General features: G+C 34.9%; 1 protein-coding gene and 1 pseudogene across 1 annotated transcript in view; one reads left to right on the top strand and one right to left on the bottom strand.

Moving 5' to 3' along the window:
- DTWD2 (DTW domain containing 2) overlaps window positions 1-20,040 on the top strand; it is a 152,847-nt gene that overhangs the window by 118,920 nt on the left and 13,887 nt on the right. The window contains exon 5 of the mRNA XM_074202062.1: window positions 7,384-7,512. Coding sequence (XP_074058163.1) covers window positions 7,384-7,512 — 129 coding nt within the window. The remainder of the gene's footprint in view (window positions 1-7,383; window positions 7,513-20,040) is intronic.
- Window positions 17,058-18,309, bottom strand: LOC141501672 (cyclin-dependent kinase 9-like; annotated as a pseudogene).

Here is a 20,040-nt window from a genome sequence, read left to right as displayed (position 1 = left end):
CTGTTGTCTATATTCCTATATTCAGAAATTAGGGACATTTTTCCCTTGTATTATTTCTCATATTATGGTATTCAGGTATTCTGATTTATGATGTCCTTCTAGAAGTCCTATGTTCCTTATGTTGTCTCTATACATTCTGTCTTTAAGATCAATACATAAATTTTTTGAGAAAAAATTTTGTTTATGTAGAGATTTTGTATCTTTTCAACTTTGCTGATTTTTTTACTTCTTTTCTTCCCTGCATACTTAATCCTATCTAACCTACCATTTCCCAGGTTCTTTTTCTTCTCTTTGTTTTTTTCCTCTGGGTACTCTGAAAACTGCTCTGATTAAACTTTAAACTAAGTTTCTTTCATTTAAATAACATTGAAAAACTCATGAAAACCTAGCTGTCTGCAGCCTGGGCAAGGCTGTTCATTTCTCTCATATTCTCATATTCTCTTGACACATTTGCATACTCCTGATTGTCTCTTGCAGATTCCTTTATTGATTGGAATTTTACTACTTTTTTGTCAATAAAGATGTGTTTAATATCTATACTTTTAAACATTTTTGAGGTTTTTATGTTCTAACTACACATACATATATGTGTGTACATACATACATATAAATTCCTATTTTTATAATCCCCAGAAATTGTATCTAACTTTTCTACAGTTTCCTTTATGTTCTTAACTTTTTTTTTCTTATTTTTGTTTTGTTAGATTTTTGTAAGTCTGAAAGAGGCATGTTAAAGTTTATGTAGAGTTTCACTATCAATTTCTTTCTATATAATTTAGTTAGGTTTTCCTTCAAGTACTTAGATACTATGCCATTTAATGTATACATATATATATATTAAGTATTGAAATTATTTCCCTATCTATGGTTCCTTTAAGCATAATGTAGTTTGATGAGCTCTTTTAACTATATCAATTTTTACAGTCTGCTTTTCTGAAATCATGATTGCTCTTTCTGTTTTGCTGAATTTACTTGAAGCATAATGAATTCTCCTCTAGTCCTTATTTTAATTGTGTAAATCTGTATGTTTCATGTGTGTTTCTTGTAAATAATATTTGTTTTAGTCTGTTTTCAAACTGAAATCATGAGGTAGGCAGTTGGTCAGTCACCTAAGATCTAGGGTGAAGGTGTGTGAGTTATAAATTGCTCCTAGTCACTCAATCAAATGTTAGTGGACCTAGGATATGTAACTAATACCTAACAATGCTTTGTTTATACTAAACTCTTTTTTTATACTAAACTCTTAATAAATATAAGATAAATAAAATTGAATTAATATTCCTCAGAAAATCTGGAGGGAGGAAAAAAATAGTCTAAAGATAAAATCTAACAATGAAGAGACATTGATCTTGTCTGTTTTCCTTAAATGGAAGTTCTGGGAGGAGCTCTCACCATCTCCATCTTCTCCAATTAGGAGGAGGGGACAAAGGAACAAGGAGTACTGATGAAGTGGTAATTCTAGGGTATGAGTGAACTTGTAGTATGATGAAGTTCTGTGACATGATAGTTAAGTTCAGAGAAGTATAGCCACTTTGTACTTCTTGTATGCACTTCTTTCCAAATCATCTGTGAATGATTCAAAGAATAAAAAATCAGAACAGAAAAAAAACTGAGGGTATCATTTATATTACTGAATATGTCAATAATATGACTCAAGTTTTCAGTCATTCTCTTCTCCAGATAAATTGAACCTCTATTTCATGCTTTGGGTTTTAATGCTAACCTATTTTTCCTGAAAACATCTTTAGATCCATATTCTTGTACTCTTTTTAAATTGTTACGAAACAATCCTAATGACCTTTGATGTCATTCTTTTACTACTTGAATTTCATTAAAACCCAAGAAAGAACTGTGTTGTAAAAATACTGATATAGGAATCTACTGTAACAAAAATGAGAAATAAAAATCAACTGGTAAATAGAATCTTTTTAATAGAGCACTGGCCCTGGAGTCAGGAGTACCTGAGTTCAAATCTAGCCTCATCCATGTAATAATTACTTAGCTGTGTGGCTTTGGGCAAGCCACTTAACCCCATTGTCTTGCTAAAACTAAAAAAAAAAAGGAAAATAAATAGCCAAATTGATTACAATATCTAAACTTGATTTGTTTCATGACATTTTTTCTTATTTAATTGGAGCACCTATATAAATTTCCCCAAATTAGGAATAGAAATGACAAGTTAAAAGTGGAATTGAATATGCCTTTAGACTATGGAGACTCCTGCATTAACTTTCAGAGCCACTAGAGTATGTAGTTGCCTCTTGATGGTTGACATGGGAATTCAGTACTTTTTTAGATACCACGATTTTCTCCTTTTACTTATCATATATGTGGACTATTTTCTTACCTACATCAGTTAATTCAAAAACTGGTTTTAATAATAGGAACATACCAAAGCTAAATTTGCTTTAAAAATAATAAATGTATTTATTTTACAGTCTAATCCTATTCTTTAATTATCTAATGTAAATGAAAAATTATTTCAAATTTTTAGAAGGAAAGATAATCTTGTTTCAGGTCACATGAGCTTTCTTTACTCAAAAGCATAGATAAATTAGAGCACAACTCCTTCTCCCTTTCACTCCCCTTAAAAAAGTGGAAACTTTCACCTTCTAACCATATACTTCATTAGAATATTAATACTATTCTAATGAGTCCCAGAGATTAAAATATAGGTCATACAAGAACTAAAGACATCTAACATGATCAGGTTGCCTAGGTGATATTTTTTTTGAATTGGAATTAAGAAGATCTACCAATGGTTCAGAGAAATTGAAATCTATCAACTAAAGAAGTAATTATCAGAATGAAATGTGGGAATTGAATGAGGAGAATGTCATAGGGATGGAGTAAATTGATCACTAAGATGGCAATTGGTGACTGATAATTTAAAATATGCTTTCTCAAGTTGGTATTATGAAAAAACCAATAAAATTGATAAACCTCTGGTCAATTTGATTAAAAAAAGAAAGAAGAAAACCAAATTGCTAGTATCATAAATGAAAAAGGTGAACTCACCACCAATGAGGAGGAAATTAAAGTAATAATTTGAAATTATTTTGCCCAACTCCATGCCAATAAATTTGATAATCTAAGTGAAATGGATGAATATTTACAAAAATATAAGTTGCCCAGGTTAAATGAAGAAGAGATTAAATACCTAAACAACCCTGTCTCAGCAAAAAGAAATTCAACAAGCCATTATTGAACTCCCTAAAAAAAATCTCCAGGGCCTGATGGATTCACAAGTGAATTCTACCAAACATTTAAGGAACAATTGGTTCCAATCCTATATAAACTCTTTGGAAAAATAGGGAAAGATGGAACTCTGCCTAACTCTTTCTATGAAACCAATATGGTGCTGTTACCTAAACCAGGAAGAGTTAAAACAGAGAAAGAAAATTACAGACCTATCTCCCTGATGAATATAGATGCAAAAATCCTAAATAAAATCTTAGCAAAACAATTACAACAAGTTATTACTAGGATAATACATTATGATCAAGTAGGATTTATTCCAGGCAGGGTTGGTTCAATATTAGGAAAATTGTTAGGTCAGAAATCATATGATCATATCAATAGATGCTGAAAAAGCTTTTGACAAAATACAGCATCCATTCTTATTAAAAACACTAGAGAGTGTAGGAATAAATGGACTGTTCCTTAGAATAATTAGCAGTATCTATCTGAAACCATCAACAAGCATTATATTCAATGGGGAGAGGCTAGAGGCATTCCCAGTAAGATCAGGGGTGAAACAAGGGTTCCCATTATCACCACTACTATTTAATATTGTATTAGAAATGTTAGCATCAGCAATTAGAGAAGAAAAAGAAATTGAAGGAATTAGAATTGGGAAGGAAGAGACAAAACTCTCACTCTTTGCAGATGACATGATGGTCTACCTAGAGAATCCCAAGAAATCATCCAAAAAACTACTGGAAACAATTAGCAATTTTAGCAAAGTTGCAGGTTATAAAATAAATCCTCATAAATCCTTGACTTTTCTATATATGTCTAGCAGAAACAGCAGGAAGAGCTAGAAAGAGAAATCCCATTCAAAGTAACCTCAGACAATATAAAATATTTGGGAGTCTATTTGCCAAGACAGACTCAGAATCTTTTTGAAAACAATTATAAAACACTTCTCACATAAATTAAATCAGATTTCAATAACTAGGCAAATATCAACTGCTCATGGATAGGTAGAGCTTATATTATAAAAATGACAATTCTACCAAAACTAAACTATCTGTTTAGTACTCCACCAATCAAAATTCCAAAAAAAATTACTTTAACGAGTTAGAAAAAAATTGTAAGTAAATTCATATGGAGAAATAAAAAGTCAAGAATTGCCAGGAGCTTAATGAAAAAAAGTGCAAAAGAAGGTGGCTTAGCCCTACCAATCTAAAATTATATTATAAAGCATCAGTCATCAAAACTGTTTGGTATTGGCTAAGAAATAGAGTGGTGGACCAGTGGAATAGACTAGGTGTAAAAGCAGGAGATGATTATAGTTATCTGCTGTTTGATAAACTCAGAGTCCAGCCATTGGGATAAAAACTCCCTCTTTGATAAAAACTGCTGGGATAATTGGAAGTTGGTATGGAAGAAACTTAGACTAGACCAACACCTCACACCCTTTACCAAGATAAGATCCAAATGGTTACAGGACATAGACATAAAAAACAATACTGTTAGCAAATTAGAAGATCAAGGACTAGTCTACCTGTCAGATCTATGGAAAGGGGAGCAGTTTATGACTAAGGAAGAGTTGGAGAACATCACCAAAAACCAATTAGATGATTTCGGTTACATTAAATTAAAAAGCTTTTGCACAGATAAAACCAGTGTAACCAAGATCAAATGAAATGTAGTAAATTGGGGAACAATCTTTACAACTAATGATTCTGACAAAGGACTCATTTCTAAAATATACAGAGAACTGAGTCATATTTTTAAAACAAAAAGACATTCCCCAATTGACAAATGGTCAAAGGATATGCAAAGGCAATTTACAGATGAGGAGATCAAAGTAATCCATAGCCATATGAAAAAATGCTCTAAATCATTAATTATTAGAGAAATTCAAATTAAAGTTTCTCTGAGGTACTACCTCACACCTCTCAGATTGGCCAATATGACCAGGAAGGATAATGATCATTGTTGGAAGGGTTGTGGGAAATCTGGGACACTATTACACTGTTGGTGGAGCTGTGAACTTATCCAACCCTTCTGGAGAGCTATTTGGAACTATGCCCAAAGGGCAACAAAAATGTGCATACCCTTTGACCCAGCAATACCACTACTTGGTCTATACCCTGAAGAGATGATGAAAAAGGGTAAAAACATCACTTGTACAAAAATATTTATAGCAGCCCTATTTGTGGTGGCAAAGAATTGGAAATCAAGTAAATGTCCTTCAATTGGAGAATGGCTTAACAAACTGTGGTATATGTATGTCATGGAACACTATTGTTCTATGAGAAAGCAGGAGGGATGGGAATTCAGGGAAGCCTGGAAGGATTTGCATGAACTGATGCTGAGCAAGATGAGCAGAACCAGAAAAACACTGTATACCCTAACAGCAACATGGGAGTGATGTTCAACCTTGAAGGACTCGCTCATTCCATCAGTGCAACAATCAGGAACAATTTTGAACTGTCTGCAAAGGAGAGTGCCATCTGTATCCAGATAAGGAGCTGTGGAGTTTGAACAAAGTTCAAGGACTATTCCCTTTAATTTAGAAAAAAACCAGATATCTTATTGTCTGATGTTATTACTTCTTAGACTTCTCTGCTCTTCTTTAAGGATATGATTTCTCTCTTATCACAACCAATTTAAATCAAGGTAGAACATGGAAACAAAGTAAAGACTGACAGATTGCTTTCTGTGGGGGTGGGTGGGGGGAGGGAAGCAAGATTGTGGGGAAAATCGTAAAACTAAATAATATCTTTAATAAAAATTAATTTTAAAAATGTGCTTTCTCTTAATTAAAATTTACTGTCTTTTGTATTTAATTTTTACTGAAGTTACTTTATATTTTCTCTCACTTCAGGAACTTTAAACACTACTCTTAAATATTTGTCTAGCTGTTCTGGATTATTAACATCCCTCAGAGCAATGGCTCTGATTTCATAAATGCTTTGATGTTTAAGCTAAATTATGAAATATTTTAGTTTCTTGTATTGGAAATAACATAATTCCATTTTACAGATTTATGGTGAGTACTCTTTTAAGTATTGTTTGATTATTATCAGTATTGTTTTTGCCTATAATTTCTATATTCATAGCAAAAACAGATCAGCGAAAGCAGTATCTTTATATAAACTCAGAAGAATTTGTAAATTGTTTATGTTGATAAAATATACATGGGAGATTTTTAAAAAATATTAGATAAACTTTAGGACTCAAAATTATGTTTATAGAATTATCAATACCATTGTATCTTTAATCTACATGACATAAAAAGTATACCTGTGGTTATATTTCATTTAAAATGTTAAATATATATTTTCTCTGCTCGTTAGAGAAGGAAAGCAGCATAATTAAATGTTTAAAATACTGCGCTTAAAACTCTGTTCTTTCCCTTTATCTCCACTCTGTCATTGCTACTTGATCTCAAGTTGACTCTGACCTCAACTTGTGTTTTGCCACATGAAAATTCATTTATTCATCTGTAGACAACTTTTTTATCATTTCCCCTAAAATAGCCATGCAAAAATTTCCTATTCCCTTTAAGCCCTAACAACTTTAACTCACAGAAAATATCTTTGCTCTTAACTTTTATTGGATCCTAGACATTTGAAGGGAGTTTCCCAACCTCCTATCTTCCATACTGCAAAATCTTTTTATCTTTATCAATCTTTTTTCTTTTCTTCTTAATGAGTATTCCTGTTTGTCAGGATTCACTTTTCTCAATCTGTGCTCAACTGTTATTTCTTAGGATATAATAATATTGTGTTACATTCTTATCAGTCAGCAAAACTTTTAAAGTACCTATTGTGTGCCAGCCATTCCCATGTTGTATCCAGTTGTCAGGATAAATCTATATTAGCGGTATGGTGAATAACATACAAGGGATCATTTTAAAAGTGATTTTAGCAACTGTGGGGAAAAATATTGAAGCAACTTCTCTGATGGACTTATAATAAAGAATGCAACCCATCCCAGAGACAGAGCTGATGGTATTTTAACACAGACTGAAGGACACTTTTTTCCCTCTCACTTTATTTTTCTCGAGGCTTCCCTGTCTTTATGGGTGGGGGGTAGTTTATATTTGCTTTCACAACAAGATTATTGTAGTAATGTGGAAATAAATAAATAAATCATAAAAAGTGTTTGATTTTAAAATTAAGTTGCCTTTTTTTTTTTTGCTTGCAGGTGCAATTAAAAACCAGTGTTTCTAGTCAATATGTGATTCGGACACAACCAACCAATAAGTGCCTCTCTACACTAGAATGTGCAGCTGTTGCTCTTGCCATCTTGGAAAAAAATGATCACATTCAAAAGGTACCTATGAAGAAAATTTTGCTGTGATAAAAGAATGGATATGTGATTAGAAAACATAATTTTTTAATGAAAATATAAAAAAAATCCATTGCATTTCTAATCTGAGAGATGTAATAATACATGTTTATTATTCTTTAATAGTTATCAAACCATTTATTCCAACAGTCTGTTTGATAGGATTGTAAATAGTATTATTTCATTTTGCATACACATTAAACTTGAGGCTGAGAAGTTAAGTGATTTGCCTAGACACATAGCTAGTAAAAGGCAAACTTGAACCCACATCTTTAACTCAGAGCCTAGACCTTTTTCTATTAACAGTAGAGATATAGATAATCCTGTAATCCCTAATGCTTTTACATGTAGTTTAATTGCTTTTTACTTAAGTATGGAAACAGCTCTTATAAGTATACTAAAATGTACTCAAATTGCAAAATATTTCATTGAGCCTTTTATGAAGATTTTTCTTGTGTTAGTTGGTATTTTACAAATTTTCTCAAATCTGTTTTCTGTCAGTCTTACTTAAGAATTATTATAATCAACAAAAAATATGCATTTCATTTTGATCTTTTTTATGTGAGTCCTTTGCAGGTTGTCCATGTAATCTTATCCATATTGCTTAGAGTAGGGCTTTTCAAAATGTGGCCCCCTGTAGATTTACTAAATGCTTTAGTAAACACATGACAGAACTCTCATTGAAATGGCAAATCAAAATATATTTCTGTTGTTTCAATAAAAACTTTTAAAATTAAGTTTGGACAGCCCTGGATTAGAGTATAGAAAAGAATAATTGATGGAGACTTTGTAGTTAGAAGTGACCAAGAGAAATGCTTGTAAAACAAGATTAAAACATGCAATCATCTTTTTAATTTTCATGTATCCAGAAATCTTGATGGTTACAGTGTTTACCAGTACCAAATAATATTCCACTAAGTTTTTTGATACCTAAATATAATTTTTTAAGCTTCGTACTGTTTTATAATTTTAAGCTTTGTATTTTCATACTTGATTTTTAAAAAGCTGATTTATGTTAGCATAATCTTTTTTGATCCCTAAAAATTTTTAAAAACATTTTTAACAGGACAAAAGAAGTATAAGCTTACTTAAAATGTAGATAAGAGAGAAAATTGAATCTTTAAAAGTTCATTATAAAATGAATTTTTTCTCTACTTGGCATTGGAATAAAGATTTTAGTACTTATGATTATTATTGCCCTTTTTTACAACTTTAGATCAATCTTAACCCATTTTAACCCATTTCATTTATATGGACCATATTAAACAGGTACATTATGGTATTCTATTTGAGAGATATAATAAATATGGTAATTTAATAAAGTTTTAACATCATTTATCAGAAGTATAAATTGATTGAGATAGAATTTGAATAGATTTATATAATTATAAGTTTAGATTGCTTTCATTTTGTTTCTAAGTTTTATCAGTAAATTTTCATTTCTGGTTTTTCTGTAGTGTGGTGCCTGGGTACAGCTAGAGGTAATTACTTGATGATAAAAACTATCATTGAATTTTGCTCACTTTACAACACTCTGCCAATGATGCTGTGATAAACAAAAGAGAAAAGCAAAACATACCCTCCCTATTAGACTTACATTGGTTTTTTAGTTTTTTCAAGTCAGTAGAGTTAAGAGACTTGCCCAAGGTCACACAGCTAGATAATTATTAAGTGTCTGAGACCAGGTTTGAACTGAGGTCCTCCTGATTCCAGGACTGGCACTCTATTCACTGCATCACCTAGCTGTCCCTAGATTTATTTTTGTCATCTGTGCAATATCACAGAGATCAGAGGTTGAGAGAGACTGTACTATACAAATAGTCAGTGAAGAAGGCAGATGGAACGCAGTGACATTGTCAGCAGCTATATAAAGATGTTATGTCAACTGTGTGACCCTTTATCATTTTGCCAATGTAGTGCACAAGGGACTACACCAGGTGGTGCTGTGGATAAAGCCCTATTTTAGCATGGCCTGAGCTCATATACAGCTTCAGACACTTATGATTTGACCCTGGGCAGTTCACTTCACCTCTGCCTCATTTTTCTCAACTGTAAAATGTGTATAATAGTGGCACTTCTCTTACAAGGTTCTTGGAAGGATCAAATGAAGGAATATTTCTAAAAATCCCCAGGACCTAGTAGGTGCTATGTGAATGCTTATTCCCCTCTCCTCAGTATGGATTATATATAGATCATATATTCTAATGGAGTTCTCTTGCTATTTTTCACACTCATCTTCCTTTTTTCTCTCCTTTCACCTAGGAGGGCAAGCTTTATACCACTGAAGTGTTTGAATTCTCTCAATTTAAGTGTAGGTTGCAAACAGAGTAACTGTGAGAGTTAGTATTGAGCTTTTGGCAATGGTTTCTGTCTTCTCATTGCCATTGCCCGAATACCCTGCTTTTAAGAAAAAAACAAAATCAAAACAAAACAGCTTCAAATAACATCAAGTTTTATGTTTCTGGTTTCTGTATCTTGGGCAACAATATTTGTGGAAATAGAATATTGAAAACATCTTGTGTAGAAATTTAAATACTCTCCCAACTTTGAAGAATCTGATGAATAACATGTAGTACCAGGATCTGTACTGAGTGAACAGAATGACAATTTGTAGTTGAGGTTTTTCACATCTTATACAGAATAAATCTTGTTATTCTTGAAAACAATCCATAATATTGTTTAGTTCTTTCATAAACAATTTTGAACTTAAAGTACATTTTAAATGAGAACCTCAAAAACGTTCTTCAATATTTATAGCCTGGTTAGATAGAATTTTTTTGATTTCTGAAAAGTACCAACTTCTAATTCATTGTTGATTCCTTGAGTATAGTTGAATAAATCATATTAAATAAAATTGGAGCTAGTATGCAATCTTGCTTCTCAAAAAGTTCTGACAAGCATTACTATATGTATACCTTAAAATTTTAGTACCTATTTCTGGGCATTCCAACCTGCCAGGTCAACTGATATGTTTCTTTTTTTTTTCAGATTTATTTGAACTTTCCTTAAATTTGCTCTTCTTATATCTCATTAAATTTTCATTTTTTGATTGATATTTTATTTGTTTTCCAATTATGTACAATAGTAGTTTCTACCTATCATTTTCTGTGAGGTTTTGAATTTTACAATTTTTCTTCCACCCTCCCTTCCCTCCCTCCATCCTCCCACAGAAGGCAGTCTGATATTATTTACATTGTTTCCATGCTATACATTGATCCAAATTGAATGTGTTGGGAAAGAAATCATAATGATTTATCATTTGTAAAACTCTGCTTAAATATGACATGTACCAACAGGGCCATATGGAAATTCCTATATCCCATAAAGGATGGCCCATTTTTCCTATATAAATGTATTATTCTTTATCTAACTTAACTATTCTACTGATTTCATATATGCACTATACCCAAAATTTTTCTGCATTATTAAAAGTTTTTGATTATATTGTTTAAAGTATTAAAATGTTCTTAGGAAGGAATTATTTTTTTTAAACATTTAATAGTCTGCCAACATTATATTGGGGATAAAAATACAAGCAAAAAGAAAGAAAGTATCATCTCTCAAGGAGCCTTCATTCTGATTGGAAAGAAAACAAACAAAAGGGAGGTGAAATATAGGGAGAGGTCCTGGAGAGGAGAGAGGTAAAGATGTGTGAATGGTATGGTTTTGAAATCTGAAAAATGAGGAACAAGGCCAATATGGGAATGAAGGCTACTTCCCCAAATAGAGACTCCCAGGAGGATTTCATCATTTGGAGAAAGAGTTTGGCTTAGTTGGAGAGGTAGACTACAGCAAAGTTGGATGTTTCAGGGGAAGAGGACCAAGGCACTGAGGGAAGTTCCAGGATAAGAAAGCAACAGAGGCATAGTTTTTAAGTCTATAAAGTCAGGAGCAGAGCTGGGAATATTAGGTAACAGTGACTTTTTTCTTTTGATTTTTGTGAAATTTCTTTCTTTTACCAAAACAGTATGATAAATTTTACATAATTGATTTAGTAAAGTATTAAATGGAACTGAAGAAACCTGTCTTTTAGTGAAAAAAATAATTCTTTTTTAGCTTATTTATTAGATCTTGGAAAAATATATATGTGTTCTGCCAGGCTGTGGTGGAGAGAAATTTTAATTTTATCCAAAATTATATTCAGATGCAGCCAGAAAATCAAGCAACTATCCCCTAAAGCTATACTACTTTGCAAGCTCTAAGTATTTACAGCAAAATAATTTCCTACCTTGCTCTTGCTAAAATTTTATAAGTCCTTCTCATGGGCATGTAAAATTGACAAATATACCCTAAAGGACATGGAATAAGTAAATCTACCTCAAATTTGATCACTTTACCTTTTAATTTTGTGAAGATTCCTCTTCAACAATTAATTAAATATTTATTAAAATATCAACTATGAGTCATACTCTACTAGCCCTCAAAAATGTCACTTGAGAAATATAACCAAAAATAGTATGAGGTCATTTCTCCAAGCATAATATTAATACGGGCATGTGATCTCTTAATAAAGGACAAATTTGTCTATATTTGAGCCAAAGACTATGAGTAAGAGCTGACTGAGTCTTTTATACCCATGCATATCTTCCTTCTATCTGACAGTACAACATTGGGACCTCTTCTGGCAATCTTATTAGTGAGCATTTTAATGAGTAGGTAGGCTAGGAGTTCTCAGTTCCTCCCTGTCTTTGGGAAGGTGGGATGATGACTGGTCATACCCCTTTCTGACTCATAAAGAACGTGAATTGTTAGTAGTCTTAACCAGAAAAACAAGCCATCTCATTTAGTTTTTCACTGACTTGTTCTCTTCTTTTAGACCAGGCCACCCCAAGCTTAAATGAAGGGAGCAAGGACAAATCTCATACTCCTTGGGAGTAGGGTTTGCACTTAAACTGAGTCTTGGTTAAACAGAAACCAGGGTCCCATTAGTTGGAGTCCAACCCAAGTAGTTAATGAGCAGATATGACAGGGACTAGAAGTGATCATATTATTTGGCAGAGATTGTCTGACCTTTTCAGGAGTGGGTCTTGATAAAAACAGGAGGAAAAAGGATGAATTCCAAATAAATAATTGGTTATTAATAGCTTAATATTAGTATAAATAATAATTGAGCTATCTATGGTTGGGGTTTGGCAAGCTGTGACTAACTGATTATGAAAAAGGGGTTGGGGATGGGACAGCTGGGTAGTGCAGAGGATAGAATACCAGCCCTGGATTCAGGAGGATCAGAGTTCAAATCCAGCCTCAGATACTTAGCTGTGTGGTCTTGGGCAAGTCACTTAACCCCATTGCCTGACCCCTAAAAAACAACAAAAAAAGAATGACAAGGGACATGATACTCAAAAGTAGAGAATAATGTTGAATTGGTCAACTCTGAGATCAAGATTGTAATAGGAGGAGCGTGAAGCTTAAATGGAAGTGATGAATTGAAGAGAGGGTGGTATGTGGAAACTAATTCTTCCTTATCTAATATGTTCCATTGTTCTACTATAAAAAAAGTATAACTGGTAGCAAATTGGGGCATACTCTCCCACATATATAGAGTATGTCCTTGGGGCTGAAGGGTCTCAGGGTTCTTTCATTCTTTGTAGAGTCCAGGTAAAGTTCACTGATCAATGGAGCCTCTCCCCATAAGGCACATATGACACCTCTGCTGAATAGGTCAGTTCACTCAACCCCCTGGCCTTGATGTATGGGAGACATCTCTACTACCTCCAGCTTCAATCTATTCTGGGTTTCTGCTGACAATTTTCAGAAAGAGCAAAGACTTGTAGACCCAAACTAGTAGAACTCCCCAGATCTGCACTTTAGGCACTCAGCTATGAGGCAGGAGGTAGGAAAGTCAAAGTTTGCCTTTTCCTGTGTTCATTGTTTCCTAGTCAAGGACTGGATCCCTTTAGTAATAGAAGACCTCACCCTAACTTATAATGATCATTCATTACATTTTTTAAATCTTCCTCTCTGTTAGACTAGGCCATAACTATATAATATCTATCAAATGACTTTATTATTTTGGGTTCTCTGATTTTTGCTTTTTGCTGTAAGTCAAGTAAAAAAGTAAACCAACAAACATTTATTAAATATCTACTTTAGAGCCAGGTACTGTGCTAAGTGTTAGGAATACAAAGAAAGACCAAAATAACCTCCTAATCCTTCAAAACAGTCCCTGATTTCAAGAAACTCACCATGGGATGGGGGAGAAAAATAATCAAATAAATTGGAGATAATCTTAAAGCAGTAGTACTAGTAATAGGGGGAACTGAGAAAGGCTTTTTGCTGAAGGTGGCATATTTCTTTTTCAAGCATGTCTGACTCTTGACCCCATGAGACCATATATTCATGGGTTGTTCTTGGCAAAGATTCTGGAGTAGTTTGCTATTTCCTTCTTTGATAAATTAAGGCAAACAGGATAACTTGCCCAGAGTCACACAGCTGGTCACAACTAATGTACAACTAGTGACTCCAGGCTCAGAGCTGACCCATCTAGCTGCCAGGTACAGTGTTAGCTGATACTAAAAGGAAGCCAGGAAAAGTAGGAGGTGGAGATAAGAAGGGAAAGCACATTATACCTAGGGAAAAACCAGTGAAAATTTCCAGAGTTGGGAGATGGAATATCTTGTATGAAAAATAGTAAAGAGGTTAATGTCACTGGATCTCAGATTATGCAGAGAGAAGGAAGTTATAACAAAAGTAGAGAAGAGTTTAAAAGTCAAAGGATTTTATATTTTATATTCTTATTTTTATGTTATAATAGGCTATATATTTTCATATAATTCATATTTATACATATACAAGAGTGTTGTGAGGCTCAAATGAGGTAATAGATGTAAAGCACTAGCAAACCTATATAAATGTCTATTAATTATTATTAGCCTAAAGTTCCCAGACCTCCAGTCTAGTGACACCTTAATTCCATGAACCTTACACTGCTCTCTTTCCTATTTAGCTCAAGCATTGTTTATAGAGCAATACAGGAATATGCTGGTGAATATTTAGCAATTGTGCTCTCTGGGCGGGGGAGAATCTACACACTTTATTTTAAACTGTTTTATTAATACTTTCTTAAGTCTTAGAGAATTGACGAAACAATAAATCAAGTTCTAATTTGTAAGAATTGCCAGTTTCTCAGGTGTAAAGACAATGAAAGTTTAGCAATTGGCTTGTTAGGAGCTAATTCCAGCACACCTATGATTTTAAATTTGATATATTTCCTGTTGTTCTATATAAATGAGTGGGTAGGAAAAGGTAAAGAGACAATCTTTGAACTGCAGACACTCAATGAAATCTGCTGTCTCCAAAGTTACACATGTTTTCTTAATTGTCAGATCTGGTGTCTTTTTTCCTCAATCTTAATCCTTCTTTTTTTAAATTTATTTTTATTAAAGATATTATTTGAGTTTTACAATCCCCCCCCATCTTGCTCCCCCCCCCCCCCCCACGGAAAACACTCTGTCAGTCTTTACTTTGTTTCCATGTTGTACCTTGATCCAATTTGGGTGTGATGAGAGAGAAATCATATCCTTAAAGAAGAGAATAGAAGTCTCAGAGGTAACAAGATCCGACAATAAGATATCTGTTTTTTTTCTAAATTAAAGGGACTAGTCCTTGCACTTTGTTCAAATTCCACAGCTCCTTATCTGGATACAGATGGTACTCTCCTTTTCAGACAGCCCAATAATTGTTCCCGATTGTTGCACTGATGGAATGAGCAAGTCCTTCAAGGTTGAACATCACTCCCATGTTTCTGTTTGGATGTACAGTGTTTTTCTGGTTCTGCTCATCTCACTCAGCATCAGTTCATGCAAATTCCTCCAGGCTTCCCTGAAATCCTGTACCTCCTGGTTTCTAATAGAACAATAGTGTTCCATGACATACATATACCACAGTTTGCTAAGCCATTCCCCAACTGAAGGACATTTACTTAATCTTAATCCTTCTTAAACTGTCTCTTACATTTGATCATATTGACCATGGTTGACTACCCTTCCTTCCGTCTCTCCTCTCTAGATTTTTGTGACAGATTTCTTCTCACTCAGATCAGTTGGTTTATCATTCAAACCACGCCCCATCTGTAGATGGTCCTCAGGGTTCTATTTTGAACCCTCTCCCTTTTTCCTTTTGAATACCATGGTAACTTCTGCTTCTATGAGTTTAACTATATAGATGACTTCTGTATCTATCTTCTGTATCAGCCACAACCTCTTCCCTGAAATTAGTTACCATATCACCATTTGCCCATTTCCATATTTATATAGAAGGCTACATCATCCTTCTGGTCCCCCAGGTTCATAATTAAGACACTATCCTAGTCTTCTCACTTTTCCTCACCCTACAGAGCCAAAGAGTTGCCAAATCTATTTCTACCTTTACACTCACTTTCAAATCTGGCCCTTATTGTCTACTTAGTTACCATCTTGGTCTTTATCCACTCTTACCTAGATTATTACAGTAGTCACCTAATTGGTCTTCCTGTCTCTCAAGTCTTTCCCTGCTGTAATCAGTTACCTTACCCACTGCTGCCCAAGTAATTTCCTCATGGTCACATATAAACATGGGATTCATCCCTGCTGGGTTTTTTTTAATTACTTAAAAAATGTATTTAAGGCAATGGGGTTAAGTGGCTTGCCCAGGGTCACATAGCTAGGCCATTATTAAGTATCTGAAGTCAGTTTGAGCTCAGGTCCTCCTGGTGCTCTATCCACTGTGCCACCTAACTGACCTTTTTATTACTTCTAAGAGAAAATACAAACACCTCCACTTTGTTTTTTTTAAGGAACAGTAAACTTTTAATTATAACCAGTGTTAACAAGCAAAAATCAAACAGAGGTTAATATGATACAGTTCTAAAAAGAATACCAAAATTGCTCTTTTGTCCTCCCAAGTTGCAATGGGATCAAGGAGGCACCAGACCCAACTGATCCCTTTGGATTCCCAGTAGTTCACTCCATGGAAGAGTATTTTCCAGAATACACAATGGGGGGTGAGGGTAGGGGGTGGTCAGAATCACTTTGGGATTCAAAGAGGGTTGGAGTTCTGATCTTTCCATCAGTCAACAAGAACACTCTTCACAGGCAAAATGCAGTGAAATTACCAGGAATTTTTCTAATACCAGAGGCCCAAGAATTCTGGGATGACTCAGGAGGATGACCTGGGGATACTCTGGGCTTGCTCCCATTGCAAAAGAAAATCTCTTCTGGGGGGAATACAGTAGCAAGTGTCATCCAGAAATGTGAATCATGGGGATAGAGTAGGCAGATGTTATAAAGTCTTTCCATCAGTTCCAACTCCATCCCTAATAGCTAGCTTGCCATTCCAGTCCAGGCTATATGCTAGCTGAGATCTCTGATGCCTAGAGCAAAAGTTTAATATATATATATATATATATATATATATATATATATATATATATATATATATATATATGGAAATAATTAAAAATGTCCCATAATCTCAGCAACATAATAGTCACATGTACACACACACACACACAAAACCTAAAACCAAAAAAAGGACAAATCCTGTGTGTGACCTTAGAATACTCAGTCAAACTCTGTCTGATTAGTGGCTGCTGGGTTGTAGCTCTGATTGGCTGGCTGTTGGAGCATGTGCCCACCACCTCTCTGTCGGGTGTGGAGCCAGGTATTCAAACATGGAAGTGCTGTGAGTGGAGAGCATATTCTTGAGGTCCGAGGGCATGGGGGGTCTGACCAAAAGAAGTCATGGTTGAGAGCATCATCACTGTCAATACGCTGGGTAGAGTCCAGCACCAGTAGTTTGTCAGTTAGGTCCAGTGCATAAGGGACCTTGACATAGGCTTTGAGTCATTCTTCAACTTTCTGTTTCTGTCCTTTAGGCAGGTCCAGTTTCTCATACAGCTCATATTTTTTTTAAGGTTTTTGAAAGGCAAATGGAGTTAAGTGGCTTGCCCAAGGCCACACAGCCAGGTAATGATTAAGTGTCTGAAACCGGATTTGAACCCAGGTACTCCTGATTCCGGGGCTGGTGCTTTATCCATTGTGCCATCTAGCTGCCCCATACAGCTCATATTTATCCACATTGGGCCATACCTCTGGGGTAATGGAGCCACAGAGCTGACTAATGAGGGTCACCTGATGCTTCTCTGTGTTGTCCTGCATAATAGGGCTATGGGTCCACATCTCTGCCATGATGCAATTTCTACCCCAAAGGTCTATTGGGGGGCCATAGTCATGCTCTTCAAGTAGCAGCTCTGGGGACTGGTACCAAAGGGTCACCACTCTGTTAGTATAGTGGTTTGACTGACTGTTCTTGGCCAGACTGAATGCCCGGGCCAAACTAAAGTCAACCAACTTCAGGACCCCATCCCAAGTGATGAGCACATTAGCAGCTTTCATGTCTCGATGCAAAATCTTGTTCCGACGGTTGTAGTAGAGACCATTGAGTAGCATTTGCATCACCTTCTTGATCTCCGACAGAGTGAACTTGATATGCACATTGCTCAGCAGCCCAGCAAGGTCATGTTTACAGAAATCAAATACCAGGTAGATGCTGCCTTTGCAGCGGTTGTAGGGAGAGGCTTTGGTCCTACAGATCTCAATTAGGTTGACCACATTCTCGTGTTTGAGAAGCTGGAGAATCTTTATTTCTCTTAAGGCAGTGATTGGAAACCCTTCCTTTTAATTTTCCATCAGCACTTTCTTCAGGGGCCACCTTCTTGCCAGTTTGCTGGTGTTTAGCCTTGAAGACTTCCTTGGATACCTCGTTGCAGAAGGGGCATGCCACCGTGTCGTACTGCTTGGCCATGGCGTTCTTGCTGGGCCTCCCGCTGCCGCGCTGACCCTGGCCTGGGACCCGGAGCTGCCCCCCCCCCCCCCGTGCTCCAGCCCCCTCCTTAGTTTTTTTTAAATATTAGAACATTGTTTCCTGTCTTACTAGCTTCTTCCTGTCCTCTGTGATCCAGCCAAATTGGCCTTCTCTCTGTTCCTTTTAGTTGATACTCCATCTCTTTTCTTCATGCCTTTGCAAAGATCCTCACATTTACCTGGAATATGCTCCCTCTATTTCTACTTTATAGTGTATTGCTTCTCCTTTAAGATGCTTAAGGCAAGATCTATATCCCATTCATTCTTTCCTCTAACTGCTTGTGCTCTCCACCCAAATTACTTTATATTTAACTACTCTGTATCCATCTGTATTTATTAACTTTATGCTATGCATATTTTATGTTTGTTGTCTCTACCATTAGAATGTAAGGTCATTAAGAGTAGGCATTGCTATAATAAAAGTGACAATTCTATCTAAATTAAATTATTTATTCAGTGCCCTACCAATCAAACTACCAAATAACTACTTTACTGAGTTAGAAAAAAAATAAGTAACAAAATTCATCTGGAGCAACAAAAGGGCAAGAATTGCAAGGGAACTGATGGAAAAAAAAATGTAAAGGAAGGTGGCCTGGCTCTCCCAGATCTAAAACTACGCTGGTTAAGAAATAAGAATGGATCAGTGGATTAGGATAGGTTCAAAGGAAGTTGCAGTAAATGACTACAGCAGTCTACTATTTGACACACCCAAAGACATCAGCTTCTGGGATAAGAACTCACTCTGACAAAAATTGTTGGGAAAATTGGAAAATAGCATGGCAAAAACTAGGCATCTCACATCTCACACCCTATGCCAAAATAAGGTCAAAATGGATATAGGATTTAAACATAAAAGAGCGATACCATAAATAAATTAATAGACCAAGAAATACTCTATCAGATCTATGGAAAGGGAATAAATTTATGGCCAAACAAGAAGTAGAGCACATTATAAACTACAAAATGAATTATTTTTGACTATATTAAATTAAAAAGGTTTTGCACTAATAAAATCAATGCTGCCCAAATTAGAAGGAAAGCAGAAAGCTAGGAAACAGTCTTCACAACTAGTTCTTTTTTTTTTTTGCAAGGCATTGGGGTTAAGTAACTTGCCCAAGGGCACACAGCTAGGTAATTATTAAGTGTCTGAGGTCGGATTTGAACTCAGGTACTCCTGACTCTAGGGCCAGTGCTCTATCTACTGTGCCACCTAGTCGCCCCCACAACTAGTTCTGATAAAGGTCTCATTTCTAAAATATATGGAGAATTGCATCAAATTTATATGGTTACAAGTCATGCCCCAATTGATAAATAGTCAAAGGATATGAACAGACAGTTTTCAAATGAAGAAAAAGATATATATATATATATATATATATATGTATATTTTATATATATATATGTATGTATATGTGTGAAATCATATGAAAAATGTTCCAAATCATTATTAATTAGAGAAATGCAAATTAAAACAACAATGAGGTATCATCTTACACCTATTAGATTAGCCCAGGTGAGAAAAAAAAGGTAAAATGTTTCATGTTGGAGAGGAGGGAGGATTAGGAAACTGATACATTGCTGGTGGAATTGTGAACTGATCTAACCATTCTGGAGAGCAATATGGAACTATGCCCAAAGAACAATAAAACTGTTCATATCCTTTGACCAACAA

This window comes from Macrotis lagotis, chromosome X (genome assembly GCF_037893015.1).
Source record: "Macrotis lagotis isolate mMagLag1 chromosome X, bilby.v1.9.chrom.fasta, whole genome shotgun sequence".
NCBI lineage: Eukaryota > Metazoa > Chordata > Mammalia > Peramelemorphia > Peramelidae > Macrotis > Macrotis lagotis.
Note: the sequence above shows the minus strand (reverse complement) of the source record. Positions and strands in the feature narration are given on the sequence as shown.